This window comes from Calonectris borealis, chromosome W, assembly GCF_964195595.1.
Source record: "Calonectris borealis chromosome W, bCalBor7.hap1.2, whole genome shotgun sequence".
NCBI lineage: Eukaryota > Metazoa > Chordata > Aves > Procellariiformes > Procellariidae > Calonectris > Calonectris borealis.
The window spans coordinates 23,654,531-23,681,465 of NC_134351.1; the positions used below are offsets into that span (position 1 = coordinate 23,654,531).

The 26,935-nt window shown below is 41.9% G+C and overlaps 1 protein-coding gene across 1 annotated transcript in view; it reads right to left on the bottom strand.

Moving 5' to 3' along the window:
• The window catches only part of LOC142074894 (excitatory amino acid transporter 1-like), a 98,804-nt gene that overhangs the window by 58,320 nt on the left and 13,549 nt on the right, over window positions 1-26,935 (bottom strand). The window contains exon 3 of the mRNA XM_075135856.1: window positions 19,036-19,173. Coding sequence (XP_074991957.1) covers window positions 19,036-19,173 — 138 coding nt within the window. The remainder of the gene's footprint in view (window positions 1-19,035; window positions 19,174-26,935) is intronic.

Here is a 26,935-nt window from a genome sequence, read left to right on the forward strand (position 1 = left end):
TAGATTGGAGCATTGGGCAATCAATTAATGGCATGAAATTTAATAAGACCAAATGCCAGATTCTGAAGCTGGGACGGAGTAACTCCGGGCACAAGTATAAACTGGGAGAGGAGTGGATGAAGAACAGCCCTGCAGAAAGGGATCTGGGGGTGCTGGTTGACAGCAGGCTCAATATGAGTCAGCCGCGTGCCCTGGCAGCCAAGAGGGCAAACCGCATCCTGGGGTGCATTAAACACAGCATAACCAGCTGGTCAAAAGAGGTGATTATCCCTCTGTCTTTAGCATTGGTGCAGCCTCACCTTGAGTACTGTGTGCAGTTCTGGGCCCCACAATTTAAGAAGGATGTTAAGGTCCTTGAATGTGTCCAGAGGAGGGCAACAAAGCTGGTGAAAGGGCTGGAAGGAATGGCCTATGAGGAGGGGCTGAGGACTCTGGGGTTGTCTAGTTTGGAGAAAAGGAGACTGAGGGGCGACCTCATTGCTCTCTACAGCTTCCTGAGGAGGGGAAGTGGAGACGGAGGTGCTGATCTCTTCTGCCTGGTATCCAGTGACAGGACGCGTGGGAATGGTTCAAAGCTGCATCAGGGGAGGTTCAGACTTGACATTAGGAAGCATTTCTTTACTGAGAGGGTAGTCAAACACTGGAACAGGCTTCCTAGAGAGGTGGTCGATGCCCCAAGCCTGTCAGTGTTTAAGAGGCATTTGGACAATGCCCTTAATGACATGCTTTAACTTTTGGTCAGCCCTGAAGCAGTCAGGCAGTTGGACTAGATGATCGTTGTAGGTCCCTTCCAACTGAAATATTCTGTTCTATTCTGTTCTGTTCTGTTCTATTCTATTCTATTCTGTTCTATTCTATTCTATTCTAATATCTCTGCCTCCAGTAATGATGATAAGGATGAATCTGCCTTATAGAAGTTTATAATCCAAAGACATGTTTGAAGGACAGTATGTAGCAGATCCAGCAATTACAATTGTGGTTTAAATGGAAATAATATATTATAGGTCAACAGCTGCCCATTATCAAAACATGGAAAAAGAAAAATCAGGGGTGAAAACAAGGGTAGATGACCTGAGGATAGTGGTTTCGTCTCCAGTTGGTTCTTCTGCAATCATCTGTGTAGCTGATGCAATGATTCAGAAAGTACTTTGTGTCTGTCAGATTTTATAGCATAGATGAAAGGATGATATGTGTTTCTCCTGCTGCTGTGCAAGTACTCCCAGTAGTGTTCCTGGTGTCCCCAAAATGCACCCTTAGGAACATTCTTGATTTTTTAGATGCTTCTGGTCTTCATGAGTGGTTATGGCAAAGACAAACTGACAAGGAAGCAAGTATGATGAGGTAAAGAGGTGAAAGGAGTAGGAAAGTGAAAGCTGTTAAAGCCTGAATGGAGCCTCCGTGTATCTACGTATCTCTCGGTGTAACTCTTCTCTTCACAAGTTTTCGGGCTGTTTTTTGTCATACTCTGATATGGCTCTTACACTGTTGTTATTTGTCACCTTCCCAAGAGTGGCATATTTAAGAGCCGTTGATATTTTTTGTGCATAGTTCTTTCCTTCTTTCTTGACATATGGTTTGCTTTATCTATTTTATTTTTAAGTCTAATTTCATGTCAGTGGAGTGAATTTACATTTGCTGAAGGTGAGGTGATTCCCAGATCCTGGAAGAGTTTTTCCTTGGTTTTGAACTGGCTCTCAAAAGAGCTATGTTGTCTCAGAAAACTGAAACTGTTGACAGTAGTCATTGCCTTAGAGTAATTGGTAGGTGAAATCTTAACATGTGAAGACAGAGAGACCCCTTCAATCTGATATGAAATTCTAAGGAGTGCAACAATAGAGGTTTTAACATAAACCTATTGGGAAATGATTAACTGGGCTAGTCCGATGGTTGGTCCAACCCATTTCTTTGTCTTCAACTCTACCTGGCAACAGATTCTTATTGAAAGACTATCAGAAACAGAAAAAGATAGTGTTCACTGCCCTTGCTTGCCCTCCCTGCATCTAGCCACCAGTGGGGACTAAATTACTAGTTTCCCAAGTTTAATAGTCAACAACGGCTGTATCTGTGAACTCTCTAGTTTCATTTTGAAACTATTAACTTCTGGCTTGTGGCAATGTACAACACAATTTAATTTGTGTGCTGTGTGAAAAAGTACTTCCTTTTCCTTATCATAAATGTGCTCCTTAATTACTTCATTGGACACCCCATATTTTCTTTATTATGAAAAATCATTATGAGATATAATAATGAATAGTTACTCCATCTAAGCCTCTACAAATTATTCATTATTTCTGTGGATTTTTATGGAGATCTTCCACAGTTGTATGTTTTTGAAGCCAAAAAGTTGTAGTCTGTTTAATCCCTCCTTGCATTTCAATGGAACTCCATACCACTAATAAGCCTTGTCACCTTCTCCGGACTGTTCACAATGAGTCTGAGAACTCTTGCCTGTGTACTAATGGCCAACTGAGAGCTCGTGATTAGGTGTAGTATAGGTGTAGCATGTTTGCCTTTCCCAGGTGTATTACTTCGCACTTGGCACCATTTTAGTTCATCTGTCACTTTATCACAGAGTCATTCATTACTGAAAGCATCATTCTTTACAGTTTCAATCTTCAATATCCTGAATAAAATGCTTGCTCTCAGTGTCCTAATTCCCAAACTGCTGGGGAGACTTGTTTTTGCATTTTGGACATTTTGCAGTATAAAATATAAACCCAAGTCTTTTCCATTTACAATCTAACGTAGCTAATTTTGCATTTCATATTATTTTTGTGGGTTTTAATTTTCAGGTATGTTGTTTTCCTGTAACCAGTTCATATTTCTTTGTATTAAACTAAAAATAAATTTTTATGAATTGTCCCTAAGATATTTTTAGTTCTTCTGCCTTTGATTGAAATAGAAATGTTAATAAAGAGACAGTATGGATTTACAATGGTCCATCAGTGCTCAGACAAGATGCTTTAACTCTTACATGTTCTTCCAAATAGTTTTTGCTTTTTGTTTTGCCAGTGACTTGCCTGTCAGCAAGCAAAGTCTTGATGTTATGCATTTGAACCAAGATAAAAAAATCAAAACTAAGCCTTTGTGGATGGGAGGTTGTTACCTATTACCAACTCAATTGGAATCCCATGGAGAATGCAAACTGAATAACAGTGTGTAACAACCTGTTATTCATTACTTTGTGAAACAACTAAAAGTTGTGGTCCACTAAGAAAAGCTCTATTTTACAATGAAATTTAAATCAGCCTTTAATTAAGGACCACTAGCAAACTCGAATGATTTTAGAGGGTTTTTTTAGTTTTGCTGTCTTTAATTATTGCAGACTTTCTTCCTGAACACCCTTTCTGTTTGTGCATTACTGCTTGCAGAGAATAAGACTTCAAAAACTACTCTACTGCTTCAAAAACTACACTACTGCGTTCCACCATTGGATGCTGTATATCATGCTTAGGTTTTTTCTTTAAGGTATAATAAAATTTTATTTTATACAGAATGTCATTATATGCAGGAATTTCATCTCTTCTCTCACTGCATTTTAATTTTTAGTGAGATCTGGGTTCACTTAGAACTGTTCTCTCAGGCTCTTGTGAAGATAGATTGCTGTGTATGTGCTGTTGCAAAATTGTTTCAGAAATGGTTCAGAAGTGAGTTATATTTTTATTTTATAGTCCTTTCTGTAGCTCCTTGCTTTTAGTATTTGCATAGATTAAGATATATAGCACTTTCTGAGTAAGAGGCTCCACCCAAAGCTGAATTTATTGCACAAATATGTATGACATTTCATTATGATTTTCTAACATCCATGCCTTGCACAATGCTTTCTGACTTCCAACTGGGTATAGTTTGTTTCTTCCTGGAGCACTTTCTGTGCAAAAACTTGTTCAGAAAACATATTCAGGAAATCATAGTCAAACTGATTGCCAACACACACTGAATCTGCACATAGACCTTTTTGTGTTTCGACTTGAAAATTGATGCTTCTAGGTGATGAATAGTTTCCAACCTACCTTTTTTTCTTATTGATTTTTCAAAATGTAGCTGCCTGCTACTTAAACTCATTTTTTAACTTTTAAAAGCTTTTGTCCAAACTATTTTAGAATTACATGACATGATTATTAAACTTATTCTGCCCACGTTCCCTTAAAGACTGTGGAGTGGAACAGTATAAGAAAGTTCCAATTTTTTCATCTTTGAGTGCCTGTCTAAACAATGATTATTAGAGGCTATATGCCAGACTTGATAGACATTTATTTTAAACAGTAATACAGGTACTGAAGAGCTGGTGTTTAAAGTAATTATGTGTATAAAGTTTCATGTTTGTATATTTTTAGCTACTGTTGGCCTAAATCTACCATACAGATGCTAGCTTGAAATGAAATTGTTACAGAACATGGATCAACACTAGTAATATTTCTTCAATTGTTTCTTTAGTCCTACAGGAAATCTCATTTACAAAATGACTGGATTTTTACAAACTTAGTAATTTGCATGGCCACATTTAGGGGGAGGAAGAGGGAAGAGTTGTCTGAAAAAGAAGGTAAGTTATTTTTTTAATAACATTTTGTGTATCAAAAGAAAGGCATAAGAAAAAAAATAACACACTCCTAGGATGGTCATGGATTGGTTAGTCATAGCAGGCTTACTACTGTAGGAGATATCTACAGGGTTCCTCTGTAGGAAGCTTCCAATACAAATATACAGGCAGCTCAAATACACTGGCAATCCAAAAGGTGCTTTACTCATAGACAATCTGTCAGTTCTGTTCTTTTGCCTGTAACTAGAGTCAACTGAGATCAGTATAAAACTTCTCATTGATTTGATGGGTTTTGATTGCTTTGACTTCTAAAATAATTTCTGTAGGACATGCAAAAATCAGAGAATTTTGGGAAAGTTGGAAAATTTCCAATTTTTAGAATTTGGAAAATAGATTCATTGTTCTGATGACCAGCTAAATTGAGCAAACACTGCCTAATTGTTTCTCATTTTTCATGTATGAACTATATGAACTCAATCAGGAATGCTATATTTATTAAAATGAAACACAGAAGAGTAAGACTGACTTCTGTTAATATTTTTGGCTTCCAGCTTTACTGTGAGTACCCAAGATGTTGCACAGGCAATATAGACGGTTATAGGTCTGTTCTGCCAGAATGAATTAAAGGGAATTACTGCTAGGCCCCTCCTTTTTCTTCATGAGAGAAGGATAATGCTGGCTCCACAGCATTCGTTCCCCTCTCTGGAATCCTGTTGAAAGAGAGTTTTTCCATCTGTTGAAATTATCATAAACATTTGTGGCTGATATGAGACAGCACCTGGGACCTTGTAGTAAGTGATAGCATTTTTTCCACGATAGACTTGTCAGCAAGTAGACAGGAGAACACTGGAACTACAAAGAGACTTCATGCAGTATGGGTCCTGCTTCCACAAAGCTAGACACAGGATGGATTCCCAGACTCTTTTTTGAAGAGGTGATGCACAGGTCTCTTTACAAGACCTTCCTATTGTTTTGTGTGCCCCGATGTGAGCGGTTAGGAAGAGCAAATTCAAAATTCTGGCATTTTATGATTACTGCTATTAATTTTATATGTTAATAAAGGACATTATGATTGTCAAAATGAAAAATGGTAATAATTTACTAGAGGATAGATGTTTTGAAAAAATTTAATGGCATTTGCATCCAGTTACACTTGATGGGTCATTTACTGCCACATTCCAAATATTGGAAAGGCAAATATAAAACCTAATTTCTTAAATTTAATAACATGGCACTGTAGTATTTTCTAGAATGATGTCTTTACAGAGGACTGGGTACAGCTGCTATCTGGATGTGGGAGATTGTGCAATTGTATCACAGTTCCCTGTCATGCAACCTAGTCTAGGTCTATCACACCAAATGCTAACTTCAGCAGAATTTTTATTTTTAAATTCATGGCTAACACATTCCTGTTAAACAGTTGTATACTGTCCTGGTTCCGGCTGGGACAGAGTTAAATTTCTTCCCAGTAGCTGGGGGGGGTGCTGTGTTTTGGGTTTGGTATGAGAGGAGCGTTGATGGCCCATTGATGCTTTGGTTGTTGCTGGGTGGTGCTTGCACCGAGGACTTTTCGGCCTCCCATACTCTGCCAAGAGCAGGGGAAGCTGGGTAGCGGGAGCATAGCCGGGGACCATGACAGTCCTTTCTGGGGCCCAATATAGGGCTTGAAGGGTTTGAGATAATAACAGATTAACTAGAGCGTATTAAGGAATTTATATCTGTTAACAGTTGCGGGTCACAATATTGATTCATCTGTACTCAATATTAATTTATCTGATCTGCACCATGCTCTTGTTTTTACTGTACCTGTTAAAGATTGGTGTTGGGTTTCGTAGTCTGCTGTGCTCTGCAGTGATTAATGATGTTTTGCCTGGGAGATTTGTTACTAAAACGCTGGCATTGGGGGTTATTTGGTATTTGGGATTTGTAATGAAGCTGTTACTGTATTTCGGGTACCACCTCATGGAGACCATTAGCAATTATACCTCTGCCTCTGAGAGGTTTTTTATGTAGGAAATACAGAATGGCACCTTCACTACCTTCCTCTATGATGTCATCTCCTTCGTTAAGATAACTTGTCAGTACCTTGAACATCCCTGGGTAGTTAAGATACACCTACTGGTATACCTTGGGAATATTGTTTCAGTTTTATCCAAGGTTAGTAAGCAATTCAAGAATGTCATCCAGAGATCTGCCCCAAGGCTGGATAGTTATGAGTGGCAGGGCGAGTGGGATAGCATGGGCAAATGCCAAGGACGGTGGGCACCCCCAGTGTTCTGGAACTTCACCCCTGAGCAAGTGCAGAATCCTGAAAAATTAGTAGAATATTTGGAAAAAATATGCTGTCACCCTGGCCATTCTAGGGAGACACAAACCACTGCAATGTGCTGGGGCCTGACCCATGCCTACTGAGCCCTGTTCAAGACTATTCAGAACCCTCAAAGGGAAGAAAAGGTCTTTGGAGCTGAGGACAAAACAACAGGCCCTGTGGCTACCCCACCCGCCATGGCAGGCCCTGCGACTACCCCAACCCCCCCGACAGGCACTGTGGCTACTCCGCCCCCTGCAACAGAGAACCAACCCGTGCCGGTATCAGTCGCCCCTACACAAAAAAGAAAATGCACAAGAAAATCAGCTCGTTTAGTAAGGGATGAAAATGAACCAGGGCCATCAGAGAACAGGAGGAGGAAGAGGCAGAAGCCATAAATGAGATGGTAACCACCTGATCCCTATCCCTGGGTGAGCTGCGAGATATGTGAAAAGATTTCAGTCGTCGTCCAGGCGAGCTCATTGTCACCTGGCTGCTCCGATGCTGGGATAACGGGGCCAGTAGCCTGGAATTAGAGGGTAGGGAAGCCAAGCAGCTGGGATCCCTTTCCAGGAAAGGGGGCATTGACAAAGCGATTGGACAAGGGGCACAAGTCCTCAGCCTCTGGAGGCGACTCCTGTCAGGTGTGAAGGAAAGGTATCCCTTCAAGGAAGATGTTATATGCCACCTAGGCAAGTGGACCACCATGGAGAGAGGTATCCAGTACCTGAGGGAATTAGCCATGCTGGAGGTGATTTATGATGACCTGGACAATGAGCAGTTATCCAAACACCCAGATGAAGTCAAACGCACCCGACCCATGTGGCAGAAGTGTGTACCAAGCGCACCAGCGTCGCATGCCAACTCATTGGCAATAATGACCTGAAAAGACGGAGAGGAACAAACGGTGGATGAATTGGCTGGCCAACTCCGGCAATACGAAGAATATCTCTCTTCCTCCCTACGGGCCTGTGTCTCTGCTGTGGAGAAACTGTCTCAGGAGGTCCAGCAACTCAAAGAGGATATGTCCTGTTCCCCACCTGCACGGGCCAGTGTCTCAGCCATTAGGAGTAAGCGACCCTCTGCTCAAGAGAGGAGACATCGTGGGTACACACCCCGGGGCACCCTGTGGTTTTACCTGTGTGACCACAGAGATGACATGAGGAAGTGGGATGGAAAACCTACCTCGACCCTAGATGCACGTGTACGTGAGTTGCAAGGAAAAACAACCACAAAAGGGGGTTCTCCAAGGAAAATTGCTGCTCCCATCTCCAGTGAGCAGTTCCCCAGACAGAGTAGAAAGGCTGATTCCACTTCCGACCTTAATAAAGGGACTTCTGATTCATACGTACAAGAAGTGAGTAGCGAATACGATGACCAGGACTAGAGGGGCCCTGCCTCCAGCCAGGTGGAGGAAAGGGACAACCGGGTTTACTGGACTGTGTGGATTCGATGGCCTGGCACATCAGACCCACAGGAGTATAAGGCTCTCGTAGACACTGGTGCACAGTGTACCCTGATGCCATCAGGCTATAAAGGGGCAGAACCCATCTGTATTTCTGGAGTGACAGGGGGATCCCAAGAGTTAACTGTATTGGAGGCTGAAGTGAGCCTAACCGGGAATGAGTGGCAGAAGCACCCCATTGTGACTGGCCCAGAAGCTCCGTGCATCCTTGGCATAGACTACCTCAGGAGAGGGTATTTCAAGGACCCAAAAGGGTACCGGTGGGCTTTTGGTACAGCTGCCCTGGAAAAGGAGGAAATTAAACAGCTGTCCACCTTGCAAGGTCTCTCGGAGGACCCTTCTGTTGTGGGGTTGCTGAGGGTCAAAGAACAGCAGGTACCAATCGCTACCACAACAGTGCACCGGTGGCAATATTGCACCAACCGAGACTCCCTGATTCCCATCCATAAGCTGATTCGTTGACTGGAGAGCCAAGGAGTGATCAGCAAGACTCGCTCACCCTTTAACAGTCCCATATGGCCAGTGCAAAAGTCTAATGGAGAGTGGGGACTGACAGTAGACTATCGTGGCCTGAACGAAGTCACGCCACCACTGAGTGCTGCCGTGCCGGACATGCTAGAACTTCAATACGAACTGGACTCAAAGGCAGCCAAGTGATATGCCTACAAATGATATTGCTAATGCGTTCTTCTCAATCCCTTTGGCAGCAGAGTGCAGGCCACAGTTTGCTTTCACATGGAGGGGCGTCCAGTACACCTGGAATTGACTGCCCCAGGGGTGGAAACACAGCCCTACCATTTGCCATGGACTGATCCAGACTGCACTGGAACAGGGTGAGGCTCCGGAACACCTGCAATACATTGATGACATCATTGTATGGGGCAACACAGCAGAAGAAGTTTTTGAGAAAGGGGAGAGATGTATCCAAATCCTTCTGAAGGCCGGTTTTGCCATAAAACAAAGTAAGGTCAAGGGACCTGCACAGGAGATCCAGTTTTTAGGAATAAAATGGCAGGACGGACGCCATCAGATCCCAATGGATGTGATGAACAAAATAACAGCCATGTCCCCACGAACTAGAAAAAAAGGAAACACAAGCTTCCTTAGGCGTTGTGGCTTTTTGTAGAATGCATATTCCAGATTACAGCCTGATTGTAAGCCCCCTCTATCAAGTGACCAAGAAGAAGAACGACTTCAAATGGGGCCCTGAGCAACAACAAGCCTTTGAACAAATTAAACAGGAGATAGTTCAGGCAGTAGCCCTTGGGCCAGTCCGGGCAGGACAAGATGTAAAGAAGGTGCTCTACACCACAGCCGGGGAGAATGGCCCTACCTGGAGCCTATGGCAGAAAGCACCAGGGGAGACTCGAGGTCGACCCCTGGGGTTTTGGAATCGGGGATACAGAGGATCCGAGGCCCACTACACTCCAACTGAGAAGGAGATATTGGCAGCATATGAAGGGATTCGAGCTGCTTCGGAAGGGGTTGGTACTGAAGCACAGCTCCTCCTGGCACCCCGACTGCCGGTGCTGGGCTGGATGTTCAAAGGGAGGGTCCCCTCTACACATCATGCAATTAATGCTACGTGGAGTAAGTGGGTCACACTGATCACACAACGGGCCCGAATAGGAAACCCCAGTCGCCCAGGAATCTTGGAAGCAATCATGGACTGGCCAGAAGGCAAAGATTTTGGAATATCCCCAGAGGAGGAGGTGACACGTGCTGAAGAGGCCCCACCATATAACAAAGTACCAGAAAACGAGAAGCAATATGCCCTGTTCACTGATGGGTCCTGTCGCCTTGTGGGAAAGCATTGGAGATGGAAAGCTGCTGTATGGAGTCCTATACAAGTTGCAGAAACTGCTGAAGGAGAAGGTGAATTGAGTCAGTTTGCAGAGGTGAAAGCCAGTGCTCTATCTCTATACTGACTCATGGATTGTGGAAAAAGCCCTGTGGGGGTGGTTGCAGCAGTGGAAGCAGAACAACTGGCAGCGCAGAGGTAAACCTATCTGGGCTGCCGCGTTGTGGCAAGACATTGCTGCCCAGGTAGAGAACCTGGTTGTAAAAGTACGACACGTAGATGCTCACGTACCCAAGAGTCAGGCCACTGAAGAACACCAAAACAACCAGCAGGTGGACCAGGCTGCTAAGATTGAAGTGGCTCAGGTGGATCTGGACTGGCAACATAAGGGTAAATTATTTATGGCCTGGTGGGCCCATGACACCTCAGGCCATCAAGGAAGAGATGCAACATACAGATGGGCTCGTGATCGAGGGGTGGACTTGACCATGGACACTATTGCACAGGTTATCCATGAATGTGAAACATGCGCTGCAATCAAACAAGCCAAGCGAGTAAGGCCTCTTTGGTATGGAGGACGATGGTTGAAATATAAATATGGGGAGGCCTGGCAGATCGATTATATCACACTCCCACAAACCCGACAGGGCAAGCGCTACGTGCTCACCATGGTGGAAGCAACCACCGGATGGCTGGAAACATATCCTCTGCCCCATGCCACCGCCCGGATCACTATCCTGGGCCTTGAAAAGGAAGTCCTATGGTGACATGGCACCCCAGAAAGAATTGATGCCATACAGAAGTCTGGAATCACAGAATCATAGAATCATAGAATATCGCAAGTTGGAAGGGACCCATAAGGATCATCAAGTCCAACTCCCTGCTCCTCGCAGGACTACCTAAAACTAAACCATATGACTAAGAGCATCGTCCAGACGCTCCTTGAACTCTGACAGGCTTGGTGCCATGACCACTTCCCTGGGGAGCCTGTTCCAGTGACCGACCACCCTCTCAATGAAGAACCTTTTCCTAATGTCCAATCTGAACTTCCCCTGACGCAGCTTCATTCCATTTCCTCGTGTCCTATCGCTGGTCACCAGAGAGAGGAGATCAGCACCTCCCCCTCCACTGCCCCCCTTGAGGAAGTTGTAGACTGCGATGAGGTCACCCCTCAGCCTTCTCTTCTCCAAGCTGAACAAACCAAGTGACCGCAGCCGCTCCTCCTAAGTCTTGCCCTTGAGGCCTTTCACCATCTTGGTTGCCCTCCTCTGGACACACTCTAATTGATGTCTTTATATTGAGGCGCTCAAAACTGCATACAGTACTCGAGGTGGGGCCACACCAGTGCAGAGTGGGACAATCACCTCCTACGACCGGCTAGCTATGCTGTGCTCGATGCACCCCAGGACACGGTCGGCCCTTTTGGCTGCCAGGGCACACTGTTGACTCATATTCAACTTGCCATCAACCCAAACCCCCAGACCTCTTTCCGCGGGGCTGCTCTCCAGCCTCTCCTCCCCCAATTTGTATGTATAACCAGGATTACCCTGTCCCAGGTGGAGAATCCGGCACTTGCTCTTGTTAAATTTCATACGGTTGGTGATTGCCCAGCTCTCTAGTTTATCCAGATCTCTCTGTAAGGCCTCTCTACCCTCGAGGGAGTCCACAGCCCCTCCTAGTTTAGTATCGTCGGCAAACTTACTTAATGTACATTCGACTCCTGTGTCCAGATCTTTTATAAAAACATTAAAGAGCACTGGCCCTAAAATTGAGCCCTGCGGAATCCCACTGGTGACTGGCCGCCAGCCTGATGTAATCCCATTTACTATAGCCCTTTGAGCCCGACCCATCAGCCAATTGTTCACCCAACATATTTGGACTTGTCTAGCTGTATGCTGGACATTTTATCCAGAAGGATACTGTGAGAGACAGTATGAAAAGCTTTGCTAAGATCAAAAAAACCCACATCTACTGGCTTCCCTTGGTCAACTAGATGGGTGACCTTGTCATAAAAGAAAATTAAGCTGGTTAAGCAGGACGTTCCCCTCGTGAACCCGTTGCTGGCTATGACCAATGACTGCATTGTCTCTCAAGTGTTTTTCAATAACTCCCAGAATAACCTTCTCCATAATTTTACCAGGCGCTGAAGTGAGACTGACAGGCCTGTAATTACCAGGGACTTCCTTCTTACCCTTCTTGAAAATTGGGACAACATTTGCCAGCTTCCAGTCGACTGGGACCTCTCCAGACTCCCAAGACCATTGAAAAATAATGGAGAGGTATCCCGCGATGACATCGGTCAGCTCTTTCAGTACCGATGGGATGAATCCCATCGGGCCCCATCATAGACTTATCCGCATCCAGCTGGAGCAGCAAGTCTCGAACAAGTTCAGGGTCGGCTGGGAGTTTATCATCCCCCCAGTCGCGGTCTTCCAACACAGGACTCTGTGGGTCCCAGGGCCCATCATCGGTGTTGAAGACAGAGGCAAAAAAGGCATTAAACATCTACGTCCCTATTTGTGAGGTGACTGACCTCGTCAAGCAAGGGCCCAATGTTATCTCTGATTCTCCTTTTGCTATTAACATATTTTTAAAAGCCCTTTTTGTTGTCCTTCACAGTGCTGGCCAGCTTGAACTCTAATCAAGCTTTGGCCGCACGAATTTTCTCGCTACAGTAGTGAACAGCATCTCTAGTAGTCCTCCCGTGTCGCCTGTCTTTGCTTCCAATGTCCATACACTTTCCTTTTCTGCCTAGAGTTCTAGAAGAAGATCCCTGCTCAGCCAAGCTGGCCTTCTGCCCCGCTTGCTTGACTTCCGACACTTTGGAATTGCCTGCTCCTGCGCTCTTAAGAGATGGCTCTTAAAAAGTGACCAGCATTCCTGGACCCCAATACCTTCAAAAGCAGATTCCCAGGAGACCTTACTAACTAGCTCCTTCAGCAGCCCTAAGTCTGCTCTCCCCACATCCAGGGTCGAAGTTTTGCTGGCAGTTTTTCTCCTATCGCCAGCGATTTGAAACTTAACTACTTCGTGGTCACTGTGACCAAGACAGCCACCACCACTTCGCCCACGAGTCCCTCTCTGTTTACAAACAACAAATCTAGGAGGGCACCTTTCCTAGTCGGCTCCCTTAGTACCTGCACCAAGAAGTTATCTTCAACATGCTTCAGAAATTTCCTGGACCTGTTTGTGTCCACTGTATGATATTCCCAGTCGATGTTTGGGAAGTTAAAATCACCTATAAGGACAAGGGCAGATGATCTAGAGATATCCCTTAATTCCTTGTAGAATAATTCATCGATGTCATCGTCCTGGCTGGGTGGTCGATAGTAGACTCCCACAACAACATCCGCTTTATTTGCTTTCCCCTTCATCCTTTCCCAGAGGCTCTCAACCGTGTTGTCACCAACTGTAAGCGCCATACAATCCAATCCCTCCCTTACATACAGCGCCACCCCCCCCCGCCTTGCCTGCCCTGCCTATCCCTCCTGAAGAGCCTATAACCATCCATCAAGGCACCCCAGTCACAGGACTCATCCCACCAGGTTTTGCTTATGCTAATGATGTCGTAGCTCTGGGACTGGGCCAAAGCTTCTAGCTCCTCTTGTTTCTTGCTCATGCTGCACGCATTAGTATAGAGACATTTCAAATGCGCTCCAGTGTACTCAGCACATCGTGGAGCAGACTGAAGGACCTCGCTAGTGCACCCGTCCCTCAAACATTGGCGTGCCGCCCCCAGGCTTATCTCTAGTGAGCCTGGTTTTATCCCTTTCCCCCTTCAAATCTAGTTTAAAGCTCTTTCGATATGAGAAAGCAGTAAAAGGGCAGAATAAAGAAAGAGCAATAAATGAAATCCACATCATCTCTTTCCATCTTGTAGAGAATTTCTAAAGCTGTAAGAATGGGGGTCCATTGTGAAGCAGACCTATTAGCCAGAACGACTCCTGTGCCTGTTGTGCTCTCTGGAACTCAACCGGAGGTGTGAGGGGCACAGAGCCATGCAATCTCTGCCGAGACTTCTGTCTGTCCTTGGATATCTGCCGTGTTTGGGGAACAGACACTGTTCCCAGTTTTTTCTACTTAGGGAGTATGCAGGAGTATTCCCCTGCAGTCCCAAAAGAAGGATGGTTCACCTACACGTATCCTTGCACAGACTCCTTGTGCCACCTTCTTTTGTAAAGGGATCATTTAGACAAAAAGTCTCTCTCATGCAATCTTATCTTTTAGAGTTATTTCTAGCTCTTCTCCCCAGCTTGCTGTGTCTCATTCGTAGCTGGCTCCTATCAAATTCTTTAAATGCTTAATGTTCATGGCTTTCTTAAACAAAAGCATACTACTTGCATATATCCTAGCTGCATTAGTAGGATAACCACCACCACTAAACACACACACTCCAACATTCTTGAAGAAAAGCTTGTGTCTTTCCAGCATAATGCCAGGTACTTTCTGCCTTTCAGAAGCTCTCATAAAATAAAAGAACATGTTGTAAGGTAATACTTGACATTTACCCCAGGAAGACAACACATCAGAGGGCAAAACAATAACTGAAATTGGGAAAGTACCTGTGGCAGAATTGATTCCAAGACAGTGTAAGAGGCGGACAGAGAAGACAGTTGTTACTCTGCACCTTCTGCCTCTAAACAGCTGTTATGCCTATATCATTTCATACCAATAACTATCAGTGACAAATACAGTAACAAATCTTTCATCTTCACATCAAAAAGACATCTTTCCAAGGGGTACTGATATGAGAGGGAAAATCCAGCTTTTTATACCCAGGTTTTCAGAATGCTTAATTTACATACAATGCAGGTGCAATTTAATCAATTACATAAAATTAACAACATTTTTTTCAAAGCATTGTGACCAAGAGGGTAACTTTTATATTAGTATCTTTGTAAACAGGAGTCTAAACTCAGGATTTATGTATAAGACTTAGGGAAGCTATTTATTCCACATACATTTATAATATGCTGTTAGCAAAAAAAAAAAAACCACCACAAAACTAGTTGAGAAAGTAATATATTCAGTAAGGAAAATCAGGATTACTCTGACAGGCTTGGTGCCGTGACAACTTCCGCAATATCAATAGCTTTGCTAAAATCCCAAACCACCACATCTACTGCCTTCCCTTTGTCAACTAATGGGTGACCTTGTCATAAAAGGAAATTAACATGATTTGCCTAAGGTTATACAACATGTCACAGCATTAATTTTCCACAGTTTACATCCATAAATTGCTTTGGGCAAAATTTGGCTTTTCACCAGTTGAATCTGTTCATATCCAGATGCTCTGTTTTTCCTGACTTAAGTAAGGGAGTGGCTTAGAGACTGTTTCAAGTTCAGTTGTTTCTTTGAATATTATCCTTCTTTCATTATAGGTAATTTCAAGCAACTGCATCTGCAACTTGGCTGTTAATTGTGACCTCTACTTGTGTTTTGTTTTATTACTTGAGTCACTTTGTGTGCCTTTGTTTTTATCTCGGTGAGGGGATAGACCATGTTCCTTACTACTTGTTTTTAACATTGTTGCCATTCATTGCAATCCATTGATAGCTGAAATCAAGAGCATCATATGTACATCTGAGGTTAGTTAAGAGGCATCCACACATGGAAATTCCAGCTCTCTGCACTTTGTCAACTCTTTCTCTAGTTTGTGTAGTGGTAAATACTATGAACATGTTGAAAAAGTCTGGGGACAAAACCTTGTGTCTCTGAGTCTGCCCGAAGAAAAGTCACTTGTGTCTCCTGCAGTTGTTTATGTTGTAGTCTGTTATTGAAAGGCTGCATCAGAGGCAGGGAAGTTTCTGTATCTTCCAGAATCCATGACAGACAGTCATGTCATGATTGGAATTAGAAAAGGGAGTGAACATAAACAAAGACATATTACAAACTGCATATTAAGATGTTTTTCTTCTTTGAGGTAATCCTTCCATACTCAGCCTTCTAAATTGTTTTACTATACAGCCTTCTTTTGTGTAAGAAAATTCACAGTCTTTTTCTTTGTGTTTGTACAGGATCTTGCACACAAAATCCTGGTCTGTGATTAAGATTCATTTGTACTGTATCAGTGTTACTCACATTAACAGTTTGGATAAGCATTATCATCTAATGCACAGTGCTTTGTACTGGTATTCATGACTGGGATCTTTGCTTGATTCTATTATTGCTGATCTGCTGTATAATCTTTGGCAAGCCAGCGGACCTCTCTGTTTCACTGTTTCTACATTCCCTTTCTCTTTCCCCAGCTTGATCTATGTTAGTAAATTTTTCAGGGCAGGATGTTTTCTTACTGCTTGTGTAATGTGCAGCAAAAATGGGTCTCAGATCTTGACTGGGCTTTTTATGCTCTGCTATACTTTACCAGACAAAGATATTTGAAAGAAATGCACAGAATTTAATCCTAGTTTACTTGCATTTAAAAGTAGTGGTCCCTATACAACTAAATTCCAAGCTTCCGAACTTTTGGGGGAAATTTTGGGAAAGGAGATGCAGCATGTCTGTTAAACTGAGCTATAAGCAGAATTGTGCAAAATATTTGCAAATAACCCTTAGAAAATTTCTCTAGCTTTAATATTTGTCACAAATGTTATGTTCCAACTATGCTTTTTATAAAGACTGGTCATGAATCATTTCTGTGAATTTTATTTCAGGAAATATATGGTTTAGTTAAGAAAAGGTACCTCATTCTGATGCCCTTCTATTCAGTGAATAACTGTCTTCCTAACTGAAATATGCAGATAAAACTTGTGGGCCAGTTTTAAGGACTGGAATTTCAATTTCATTATGATCTTGATGTAACAGCTCAAAAAATGTTAATGCATAGTGTTCTTAATGCTGGTGCAAATCCTCCAGTCTTTGCCTATTTCATGACAGATTGAATTGTTAGCATATGCATATATATTTATTTTATATACTTTTTAGGGACAATGCATATTTTAAAATAATTATGTCAAGCAAATTGTTTATGTCAAATGCTTCAAGTTATAATGAAATAAGAAGGTATAAAATATTTTGAACTCCTATAAATGCAGCAAATTCAAAACAGAAATGGAGCAAAATTGTCACCCTTGTGTTTGTATAAGAATTCAGGCTAGATTTGGTCATAAAATAATCCAAATGGGAATTTCATCTATTTCTTTGGTTATTTAATGCTGCCTCCCATATAGCGTGCCTTAATTTTGCCTTTGACTTTGTAAGAGATACTGATTGGGATTGCTGACTTAGGAGTTCTCCCATTTGAAAGACTGTAGAGAATAAAGACCAGCATAGAGTATGCAGTTGGATTTGTGTCTAAACCACAAAAAGATTAAGAAAACAGATATTCATATAATCATGTTTTCCTATAAACAGTAAAAGATGAAAGGTATGCAAATAACCTCTATTTTCTCCCAAGCAGATGTTAGTACATGCCTGCTAACATACACATCAGAAGATAGAATCTCATGGAGAAAACTGCATACCTGCTTGAGCCATGTGCAATAATCGTAAGTCATAAGGCAAATGAGAGTAAAAACCTCTGAATGTGATTCTGCATTGTTTCTTTCATGAAAGTACCAAAACAGGCTATAGAGAAATGTGACTGGGTTGACTTCACCTTTTATAGTTTATTTTCCCAAGAGTCTGTGAATAACCATCAGAACTGTTTACCTGTATAGCAAAACTCTTCACTTTCTCAATTTATCTGTCACTTACATAACAGCTCTTAGCTTCTATAATTATTACTTCATTTTTATTGTTCTAATTTCTTTGATATTCAAAAAATTTGCAAAGGAATGTAATCATGCCTAGCCTATTTCTAACACCTCAGAGACCATATGTTCTGATATTGTCATAACCAGTTATATTGAGCACACTTACATAAATACAAATGGAAACCCAGAACATCGTATCTGGGAGACACTGTCATGCCTGCAAACAGCAAAAATATTTATTCAGATCATTTACAGTCAAGAAGAAGTAATATTACCAGCATGCAAGACCCTGGAGGAATCTTATGGTTACAGCTTTGCCAAACAAAATACAGGAAATAAGAGATTTGGGTCATGGATGCCAAGAGTGGTCTTAAGACTGACTTGAGAAGTATAAGACTTTTATCCAATGAATTATCCTATAATGTGTAAAAAAAACCCCAAAACAGTAGTGTCTATAAAATTGCACAGTAGTATACCTGTAAAGGTTATAGTTTGTTATTTAGATATTGAATAATACCTGTATATTTACTTGAGTATGAGTTCTGTAGCAAATATGTAAGAGCATATTTTTTTTAAAACCATTTGTGCACTAAATGAGGTATTGTTCAGTGTAGAAAACAGTTTTTCCAGAGTTTTTAGCAATAAACTTGGAAAGTTCTTGTAATCCCATGAAAAAAGTCCTGTTGTATTTAAGGATTTTTTAAAAAGAATTAAATATGTCATTTGTGAATTGCATTGAGTTTTCTGTGATTGTTCCCTGCCTGACTAAGGAAGTTTAAAATGTTGTTATTCACCTTGAAAATAAATGTCTCTACTTCAAAGGGAAACTCTAAGAATAATCCACTTAACATTGTGAGGCACTTGTATGATAATAAGACAAATCTCATAGATAACATTTCTCTTTGCCAAAAACCTTTATATAATGTAAATGATTGTTATGAAAAAAGGGGCATTAAAAAGGATAAAGTGCTCCAAAGAATTTAAAAGAAAAAAAAAACATCAAAAAGAAGGGTATTGTTTGAATACAGAAATTGGGAAAAGCATCTTTTAGTTTCTGTGTATATTAATTGAAACCTTTTGTTATATTGTCTCTAAAACAGCAATAGCAGCAGTATCTCTTTCTGCAGGTTATAACACTTCTGTTCTAGCACATGAAATGTTCATTTTTTTATGATTTATCAAATTATTTAAAAGAAAACTTCAGAACAAAGAAACTGTTTCTTTTTTTACCTGTGACTAAACTGGATACAATTAGTGGTAGGACCAGCATTTGCAGCATTCTCATGAGTAGTTCTCCTGGAAATGAAAAGTACTTGACTTCCCGATAGCTCATCTTATATGATCGGAGAGAAAATCCAAGGATTATACCTGAAGAGAGGGAAAAGATATCATGACTTACTCTTCTAAAGTAGTAGTAACATCTGAACATGAATATCTGCTTAGTACTTACTTGACATATCTGATTGTAACATGCAGTTTTTACTATGCTCCAGGCTGCACTCAAATATCAACTACCTATGTTAATGTTAATCTTAATCAACATTAATCTTCAAAGTGTTATCATCCTGTGTATAGCCCTCACCCAGAACTGGGTTAAAAGACCAGTTAATAAGAAACTAGAATGATGAAACTAGTGAGTGGGGTTTTGATTGGAGGAGATCAAGATGTATGTGTTTTAATTTAAGAGCACTATGGTGATGGATGGTTTGGTTTGTTGTGGATTCTATGTTGTTCGCTTCTGTAATTTTAAACAATGAAGACTTGTTGCTTAGAAGTTAGGTAACTAACAGGTGTGTGTTTTAGAAGTAGTGATAATTAATTTTAGCTATGGAAACTATAAACAGACGTGGTCCAAGCATGGCTCAGGGACAAATTGCAACCCTATAAGGTAAAGAGGAAATAAGTTCATGAAGAGTTCACTACCCTGCCGACCACCAGAGACCACCCGAGACCCCCAAGAAGACCCTAAAAGCTTTAGTGCGCATGTGTTTAAGATGATGTAATATTATAATTAGTTCTCGGAAATGTAATGAATATGTAACAAGAAAATTCAAAATATGTATGAGAAGCATGGATATAAACAGAAAAGTGACTAAACCAAGTGTGCTTGATTTGTGGCAAGTCCACCGAGCACCCAGGCCTGAATAAAACAATATCTCTCCTGAGCGTGTGGAATTGGTTACTTGCACGCCGGGCACGAATCCGCTTTTCGGACAACACCTATATGAGTAGTCCTACTGAAGTCAGTAAATTACTTTTTACTGTAACAGATTCAGAAGGTTATTTCTGTTGCTATTTTTTAAAATCTGGATTAAGGTAAAAGGTACATCTTGAGCATTAATGAAAAGGAAACAGTCCCTGCTACTGCAGCTGAGTGCTTTGACTTCTGAGATTTTGAGTGTAATCATATATGCAATGCATATACATACTAGCCACCAACCTTCAGAAGTCTTGTCCATGCCTGTTTTCTCTGTGGGGCCTGATCCTGTAGATATGCTTCAGATTGGATGAGAGAATCAGGAGAGATTTACTTGAGAATCCCACGGTTAGGTCTTTACACAGCAAAACAGCATCAGGAGGTAAGTAGCTTTACACATGCCTATCTTCAGAAACACAGGCATTTGCAAAGAAGCAGCTAATCGGGGTTGGAAGGTCTTACTGGATGATTAAGTGGTGGGTTTCAATGCCTGAGGGAGTGGGGTAAGGGAGTGCCTGAATCCATTTATCTTGCTGGGAACAGATAAACGGTGCTTGAGATAAATTTACAAATGGAAGCTATAGATGGGCTGATATGTGTGGCAACCCAAACTTCTCAGCTAGAACTTCTCAGATTTTGTCCTGTACTTGGCACCAACTGCTTTATTTGCTTATTTGGTTAATTATTTGGTTAATTGACACAGCTAGTTACAATTTACTGAGTGTTAAATGGTTTGGTGCCTATCTGATGTAAGTCTTCTATATCCAGCCAGGCAACACATGGCTGTATCTGGAACACTCCTTAACCATACAGATGGTGAAACTCAACTATCCCTCTTTCCCACTCTTGACTCCATGTTCTTGCCCACTGCCTAGTACTGGCATTTGTGCTAATTGTGGCTGTATAGAAAGTTGGATCAGAGAATTGATCCTACTGCAAAAATAATTTATTTTACTGGGTTATTTTTCAGCCAGGTCAATTCCCTGAGGTAATTTGTTTGCATGACTGCACAAGTTTTGGTACCTTTACAAGGGAACAGGTAGAAATGTGCCTTGGAGAAGAGTAGGACTGCCCTTTTTGGCAGATAGGCAGACTTAGGTTTCCTAAGACTTTTCATGAAACTGCATCCTCATTGATGTTAGGCAGCAGCGCGCTCAAGCTCACTTCTAGAGCTTGTTAGAACTTGGGTATGTCCTGAAAATGCCATAATATTGAACACTTGTGAAAATTGCTAGTTCCAATTCTTAATCACTTTGTGTTTTTAATTTTTTTAAATCAGATTTTAGATTGGTATGTCCGTACAGCAGATAATATCTTCATGCCAAATTTTACTAGCTAAAATATGCTGTTATGCCTCCTATGCTAGCTTATTGCCATCTGCTGATGTAAGGAAACATCTATAACTCTGATCTTAGTGACCCCTGTCTATCTGATCATGCTGTTGGGGACTTCAGCAGGTTGGTTAAGTTAGAGGAGTCCAGAAGTGTCTTGTGTAGGACAGAAAATCTCAATATTACAGGATGGGAGAAAAGTGATTAGAGCACAATTGGAACAAAGCATGGATTTCACGCTATGGAAGAGAGTGGTGGGACTAGAAGTCATTTGTTTTAGTCTCATTCATGTTCTATGGACTCAGGTAGTCAAAGTGCATTTTGCATAAATGATTGTTTTAGGTAAAAGTAGATCATAAACGGCGTAGAGGAAGGGCCTCTGAATTATTCTTGATTAAAAGACCTGCCTTAGAGTTCCCTTCTTTTCAATAAGGCTTTAAATTCCACTGCAGTGTTACTGATTATTTTCTTTTTATATGGGAAACACATTTCTCAGATATAAAGAATCCATCTGAAACTGAAGGACTTGGGGAGCAGGGTCCAAAGGCAACTCTCACGCTATTGCAACCAACTGGGGAATAAGCCAGGCCAACCAGAGAAGCGACAAATGATCCTTAGCTGCCTCCCAAGATGAGAACCAGAAGACCAACCACCTCAAGTGCATGTATACCAATGCATGCAGCCTGGGGAACAAACAGGAGGAACTGGAGCTCTGCGCCCAGTCAGAAAGCTATGATATCATAGGAATAACTGAAACATGGTGGGACAACTCACATGACTGGAGGATCGCGATGCATGACTATAGGCTGTTTCGTAAAGACAGGCAGGGAAGAAGAGGAGGAGTCGTCGCACTCTATGTTAAGGAGAACCTTGAATGTATAGAAGTCAACTACGGCGATTGTGGAAGCCCTATTGAATGCCTCTGGGTCAAGATCAGAGGGGTCGTCTCCAAGGGGGATCTTACAGTAGGCATCTGCTACCGACCTCCAGGCAATATTTGGGTCACTTAAGCAAGCTTCGGGTCAACAGAACCTGGTTCTTATGGGTGACTTCAACTACCCAGACATTTGTTGGAAGAACAATACAGCAGCTCACATGTCATCCATCAAGTTCCTGGAATGCGTAGAGGACTGCTTCCTCATACAAATGTTAGATGTGCCAACCAGGAATGAGGCACTGCTGGACTTGCTACTCACAAACCAAGAAAACCTGCTTTGTAATATCTCGGTTAGTGATAGCCTTGGCTGCAGTGATCACAATATTGTGGAGTTTGGGATCCTGCTGAGCACGCTGAAGGTTAGTACTAAGACAAAGGTTTTAGATTTTAGACTAGCAAACTTCAGCTCGCTCAGAGCTCAATTGGGAGGGATTCCATGGGAAGCTTCCATGGAGGATAAAGGAGCTAGCAAGTGCTGGGAGTTTTTCAAGAACGCTCTCCTGGAAGCACAAAAACAGTTCATCCCCTTTAAAGGTAAGGGAAGTAGGCGGAGCAAGAGACCCCCTTGGCTTAACTGTGAGCTTCTGAGTCTGCTCAAAACCAAAAGAGAAGCATACCAGAGATGGAAAAGCGGACAAATACCCATTGAGAACTACAAGGGCATTGCCAGGGAGTGTAGAGATGCAGTTAGAAAAGCAAAAGCTCAGCTTGAATTGAAATTGGCCAGAGATGTCAAAAACTACAAGAAAGGGTTCTTCAGGTACGTAAACAACAAGCAGAAACAGAAGGAAAATATTGGCCCACTGTTAAACAGGAGAGGTGAATTAGTCACCAACGCTGAAAAGGCAGAGGTTCTCAACACTTTCTTCACCTCTGTCTTTACCAGCACTGTTGAGCCCCAGGCCTTGGGAACAAAAATCCAGGTTGATGCAAACACAGACCCACTGTCAGTGAAGGAAGAGTTGGTATGTGAACTATTACAGGAGCTTGACCCCTACAAATCAATGGGCCCTGACAATATCCACCCAAGGGTGTTAAGAGAGCTGGCTGATGTCGTTGCGAGGCCACTCTCCATAATCTTTGAGAAGTCGTGGAGATCGGGGGACATCCCAGAAGACTACAAGAAGGGCTTAGAGGAGGATCCAGGAAATTATAGGCCCATCAGTCTTACTTCAGTCCCTGGGAAAGTTATGGAATGAATCCTCCTGGGGGCTATCACAAGTCAAATGAAGCACGTGATTGGGAAAAGCCAGCACGGATTCACCAAGGGCAAATTGTGCTTGACAAACCTGATCGCCTTCTACGACAAAGTAACCTGCTCAGTTGATGTGGGGCAAGCAGTGGACATTGTCTACCTGGGTTTCTCCAAGGCTTTTGATACAGTTTCCCACAGCCTCCTCCTAGAGAAACTGATGCGTTAAGGTCTAGACAAGTGGTCTGTGCAGTGGGTGGGGAACTGGCTGACAGGCCCCACCCAGAGGGTGGTGGTAAATAGCTCCTTTTCAAACAGGCAACCTGTCACAAGTGGGGTCCCCCAGGGATCGATATTGGGCCCAACGTTGTTTAATATCTTCATAAGTGATCTGGATGATGGGATCAAGTGTACCCTGATGAAGTTTGCCGATGATACCAAACTGAGTGGGGAAGTGGACACTTTGGAAGGGAGAGCCACCCTGCAGGAAGACCTGGATAGGCTGGAAGAGTGGGCTAACAAGAACCTTATGAAGTTCAGCAAAGACAAATGTAAGGTCTTGCACCTGGGAAAACATAATCCAGGAGTGCAGCACAGGCTGGGATCTACCCGACTGGGGAGCAGCTCTGTGGAAAGGGACCCGGGGGTCCTGGTGGAGAACAAGCTCAATATGAGTGAACAGTGTGCTGCTGCAGCAAAGAAAGCCAACAGGATGCTGGGTAGCATCAACAGGGGCATCACCAGCAGAGATAAAGAAGTCATTATCCCACTCTACTCAGTGCTTGTCAGGTCACACCTGGAATACTGTGTTCAGTTTTGGTCCTCGCTATACAAAAAAGATGTGGACAGGCTGGAGAGGGTCCAGAGAAGGGCCACAAAGATGATCAAATGACTGGGAAGCCTGCCATATGAGGAAAGGCTGAGAGAACTGGGTTTGTTCAGCATTGAGAAAAGAAGGCTTAGGGGAGACCTTATCACCATGTTCCAGTATTTAAAGGGTGGCTACAAAGAAGATGGAGACTCCCTTTTTACAAGGAGTCACATGGAAAAGACGAGGGGTTAATGGGTACAAGTTACTCCTGGGGAGATTCCGATTGGACGCAAGAGGAAAATTTTTCACAATGAGAACAATCAGCCATTGGAATAATCTCCCCAGGGAAGTGGTGGATTCCCCAACATTGGACACTTTTAAGATTTGGCTGGACAGGGTGCTGAGCCATCTTGTCTAGACCGTGCTTTTGCCAAGAAAGGTTGGACCAGATGATCCTTGAGGTCCCTTCCAAGCTGGTATTCTATGATTCTATGATCTGGACCCTTTGTTTCTGCACTTAATGAGCACTACATTTTGACAACTGGATAACAAGCAAATAGAGCTAGACCAGTTTCTTAGGCCACAGTCCTGCAATTAGTTCCACATGGATTAATCTCTGCACTAGTACAAAGCCTCACTGATGTTAGTAAGGGTTTCTGAGGCTGCTATAAGAACTAGTCCTTATGCTATGCTATAAGGACTTGATTATCTGGTCCACTACTGTCCAAGCAGTACAAAGTGGCCTAAGAGAGAATCAGGGCCTAAGTAGATGGCTGTTTGAATGAATATTATTGGTAGTGAGAGTAAATTTCTGAAGCTCCATGTAAACCTGTTGAGCCAAAAATTATTCCTTTTTTTTTAGTCCTAATGTGCTCTGTGCATAATTACAGGGTTGCCCAGCACTGCAGTTTACAGAAAGAATTTCTGCAATGTGGAAAAAATGTGCCCTGGTAGTGTATTCTGGTGAACTGGCTTGACGCTCGATAGTTACTAATTCTTCAGCCTTGATCTTAGCACTGCTATTAATTTATATGCAGTCATGCCTAAGTCATAAGAACCTTTCTCTGACTCAGTTTCCCTACTTGTAAAATAGGTATAGTAGTAGTTGCTTCACAAATCTTTCTGAAAATTAATTGTGTTCACATAGTGATCTTAGCAGCACAAGGAATTTAAGCAAATTATTTCCTCTTTGTAGTCTGTGAAAATGAAAACAGAACAGCATGATTTTACCAGTCTCTCTTCATTTTAGAATATATGGAGATGAGACTTTATTTTCCATTCTAAGTTTAAATACCTGGATACTGGATATTACATCCTGTCTGTCAAAGTTTTATTAAAAACAATGATGAACTTGAAACAGAAAAGTCAAACTTGGCAAGATAGCTTTGATTTCTTTGAATTCACTTCTCAGAGCCAACGTTCACAGGTTTTAAATAGTGAGATAACAGCATACAATGATGATTTAAAGATAGACACAATGACAAGGTATCAAACTAAAATCAGGAAGTAAGACCTGGTAGGAGGTACTAAATCTTTGGAAGGTGTGCAGTATTTCAACAACCATCCACGTCTGTGTGTGTGGTAAGAGTTCACGATCAAGACTGAGAAGATAAAATACTGGAGCTGGCCTTTCTCAGTAAAAGTTTCAAGTTTCTGATTAATTCTGAAAACTGTAATGAAACAAAGCCTTGTGTGAAACGTGCTCCCACAACCTGTTGTGCAGGTTTCTGTCTACCCTTTGTAATAGAAAAGAACAAGTAATCTACATTATCAGAGCCTGACTTCTCAAACGATAAATGGTGTACCATTTCTGCATGGCAGGAAAGAGTAGATATCTCGACAGAATCTGTTAGGCTTTTTCTGGACAAAAACCAGTAGTGCTTGTTTAAGTTAAGGAGATGAATTCTATACATGTGTATAGTCATATAACAGAACCATATTGCTGAATAATTTATACAGTTCATAACGAAGAAGCAAATCAGGCTAGACTTATAAAAAGATTTTTGAGGTGTACTTGTCAGTGATACAGTCAAATTTATGGAAAACGTGATTTTGCAGATAATCCTGATGACAATCAGAACAATCCTTGAACTAAATTATTTTATTGCATTTTTATACCAATGTAGATGTTCAAAATAAAACTCAATTTATATGAATACTGTGAAGAGAGGATTTAAAAACTGAAAGGAGCAGAAGGCAAAAATAATTCTGACAGTGATAGGAATGGGATGGAAATGGCAAAAATGGCAGACATGATTTGGGATTGCTTATTCCTAAAACAGGAAGACATTGATGAACTGGCCTAGGGTTTTCACTTCTAGATCCTTCAGTACCAGAAAGGAAACAATAAAGTCTTCATATCAGGTTTTAAAAACTATGGATACATCTGTAATTGCTAAGGAACATATAACCTTCTATATCAAATTTCTTAAATGAATTAACATCAAAGTGTGATGAATTGAGTATTAAAATCAAGCTCTGAAGCAGCAAGACAAAAATTGATACAATCATAGAATCATAGAATAGTTTGGGTTGGAAGGGACTTTTAAAGGTCATGTAGTCCAACCCACCCTGCAATGAGCAGGGACATCTTCAACTAGATCAGGTTGCTCAGAGCCCCATCCTTGAATGTTTCCAGGGATGGGGCATCTACAACCTCTCT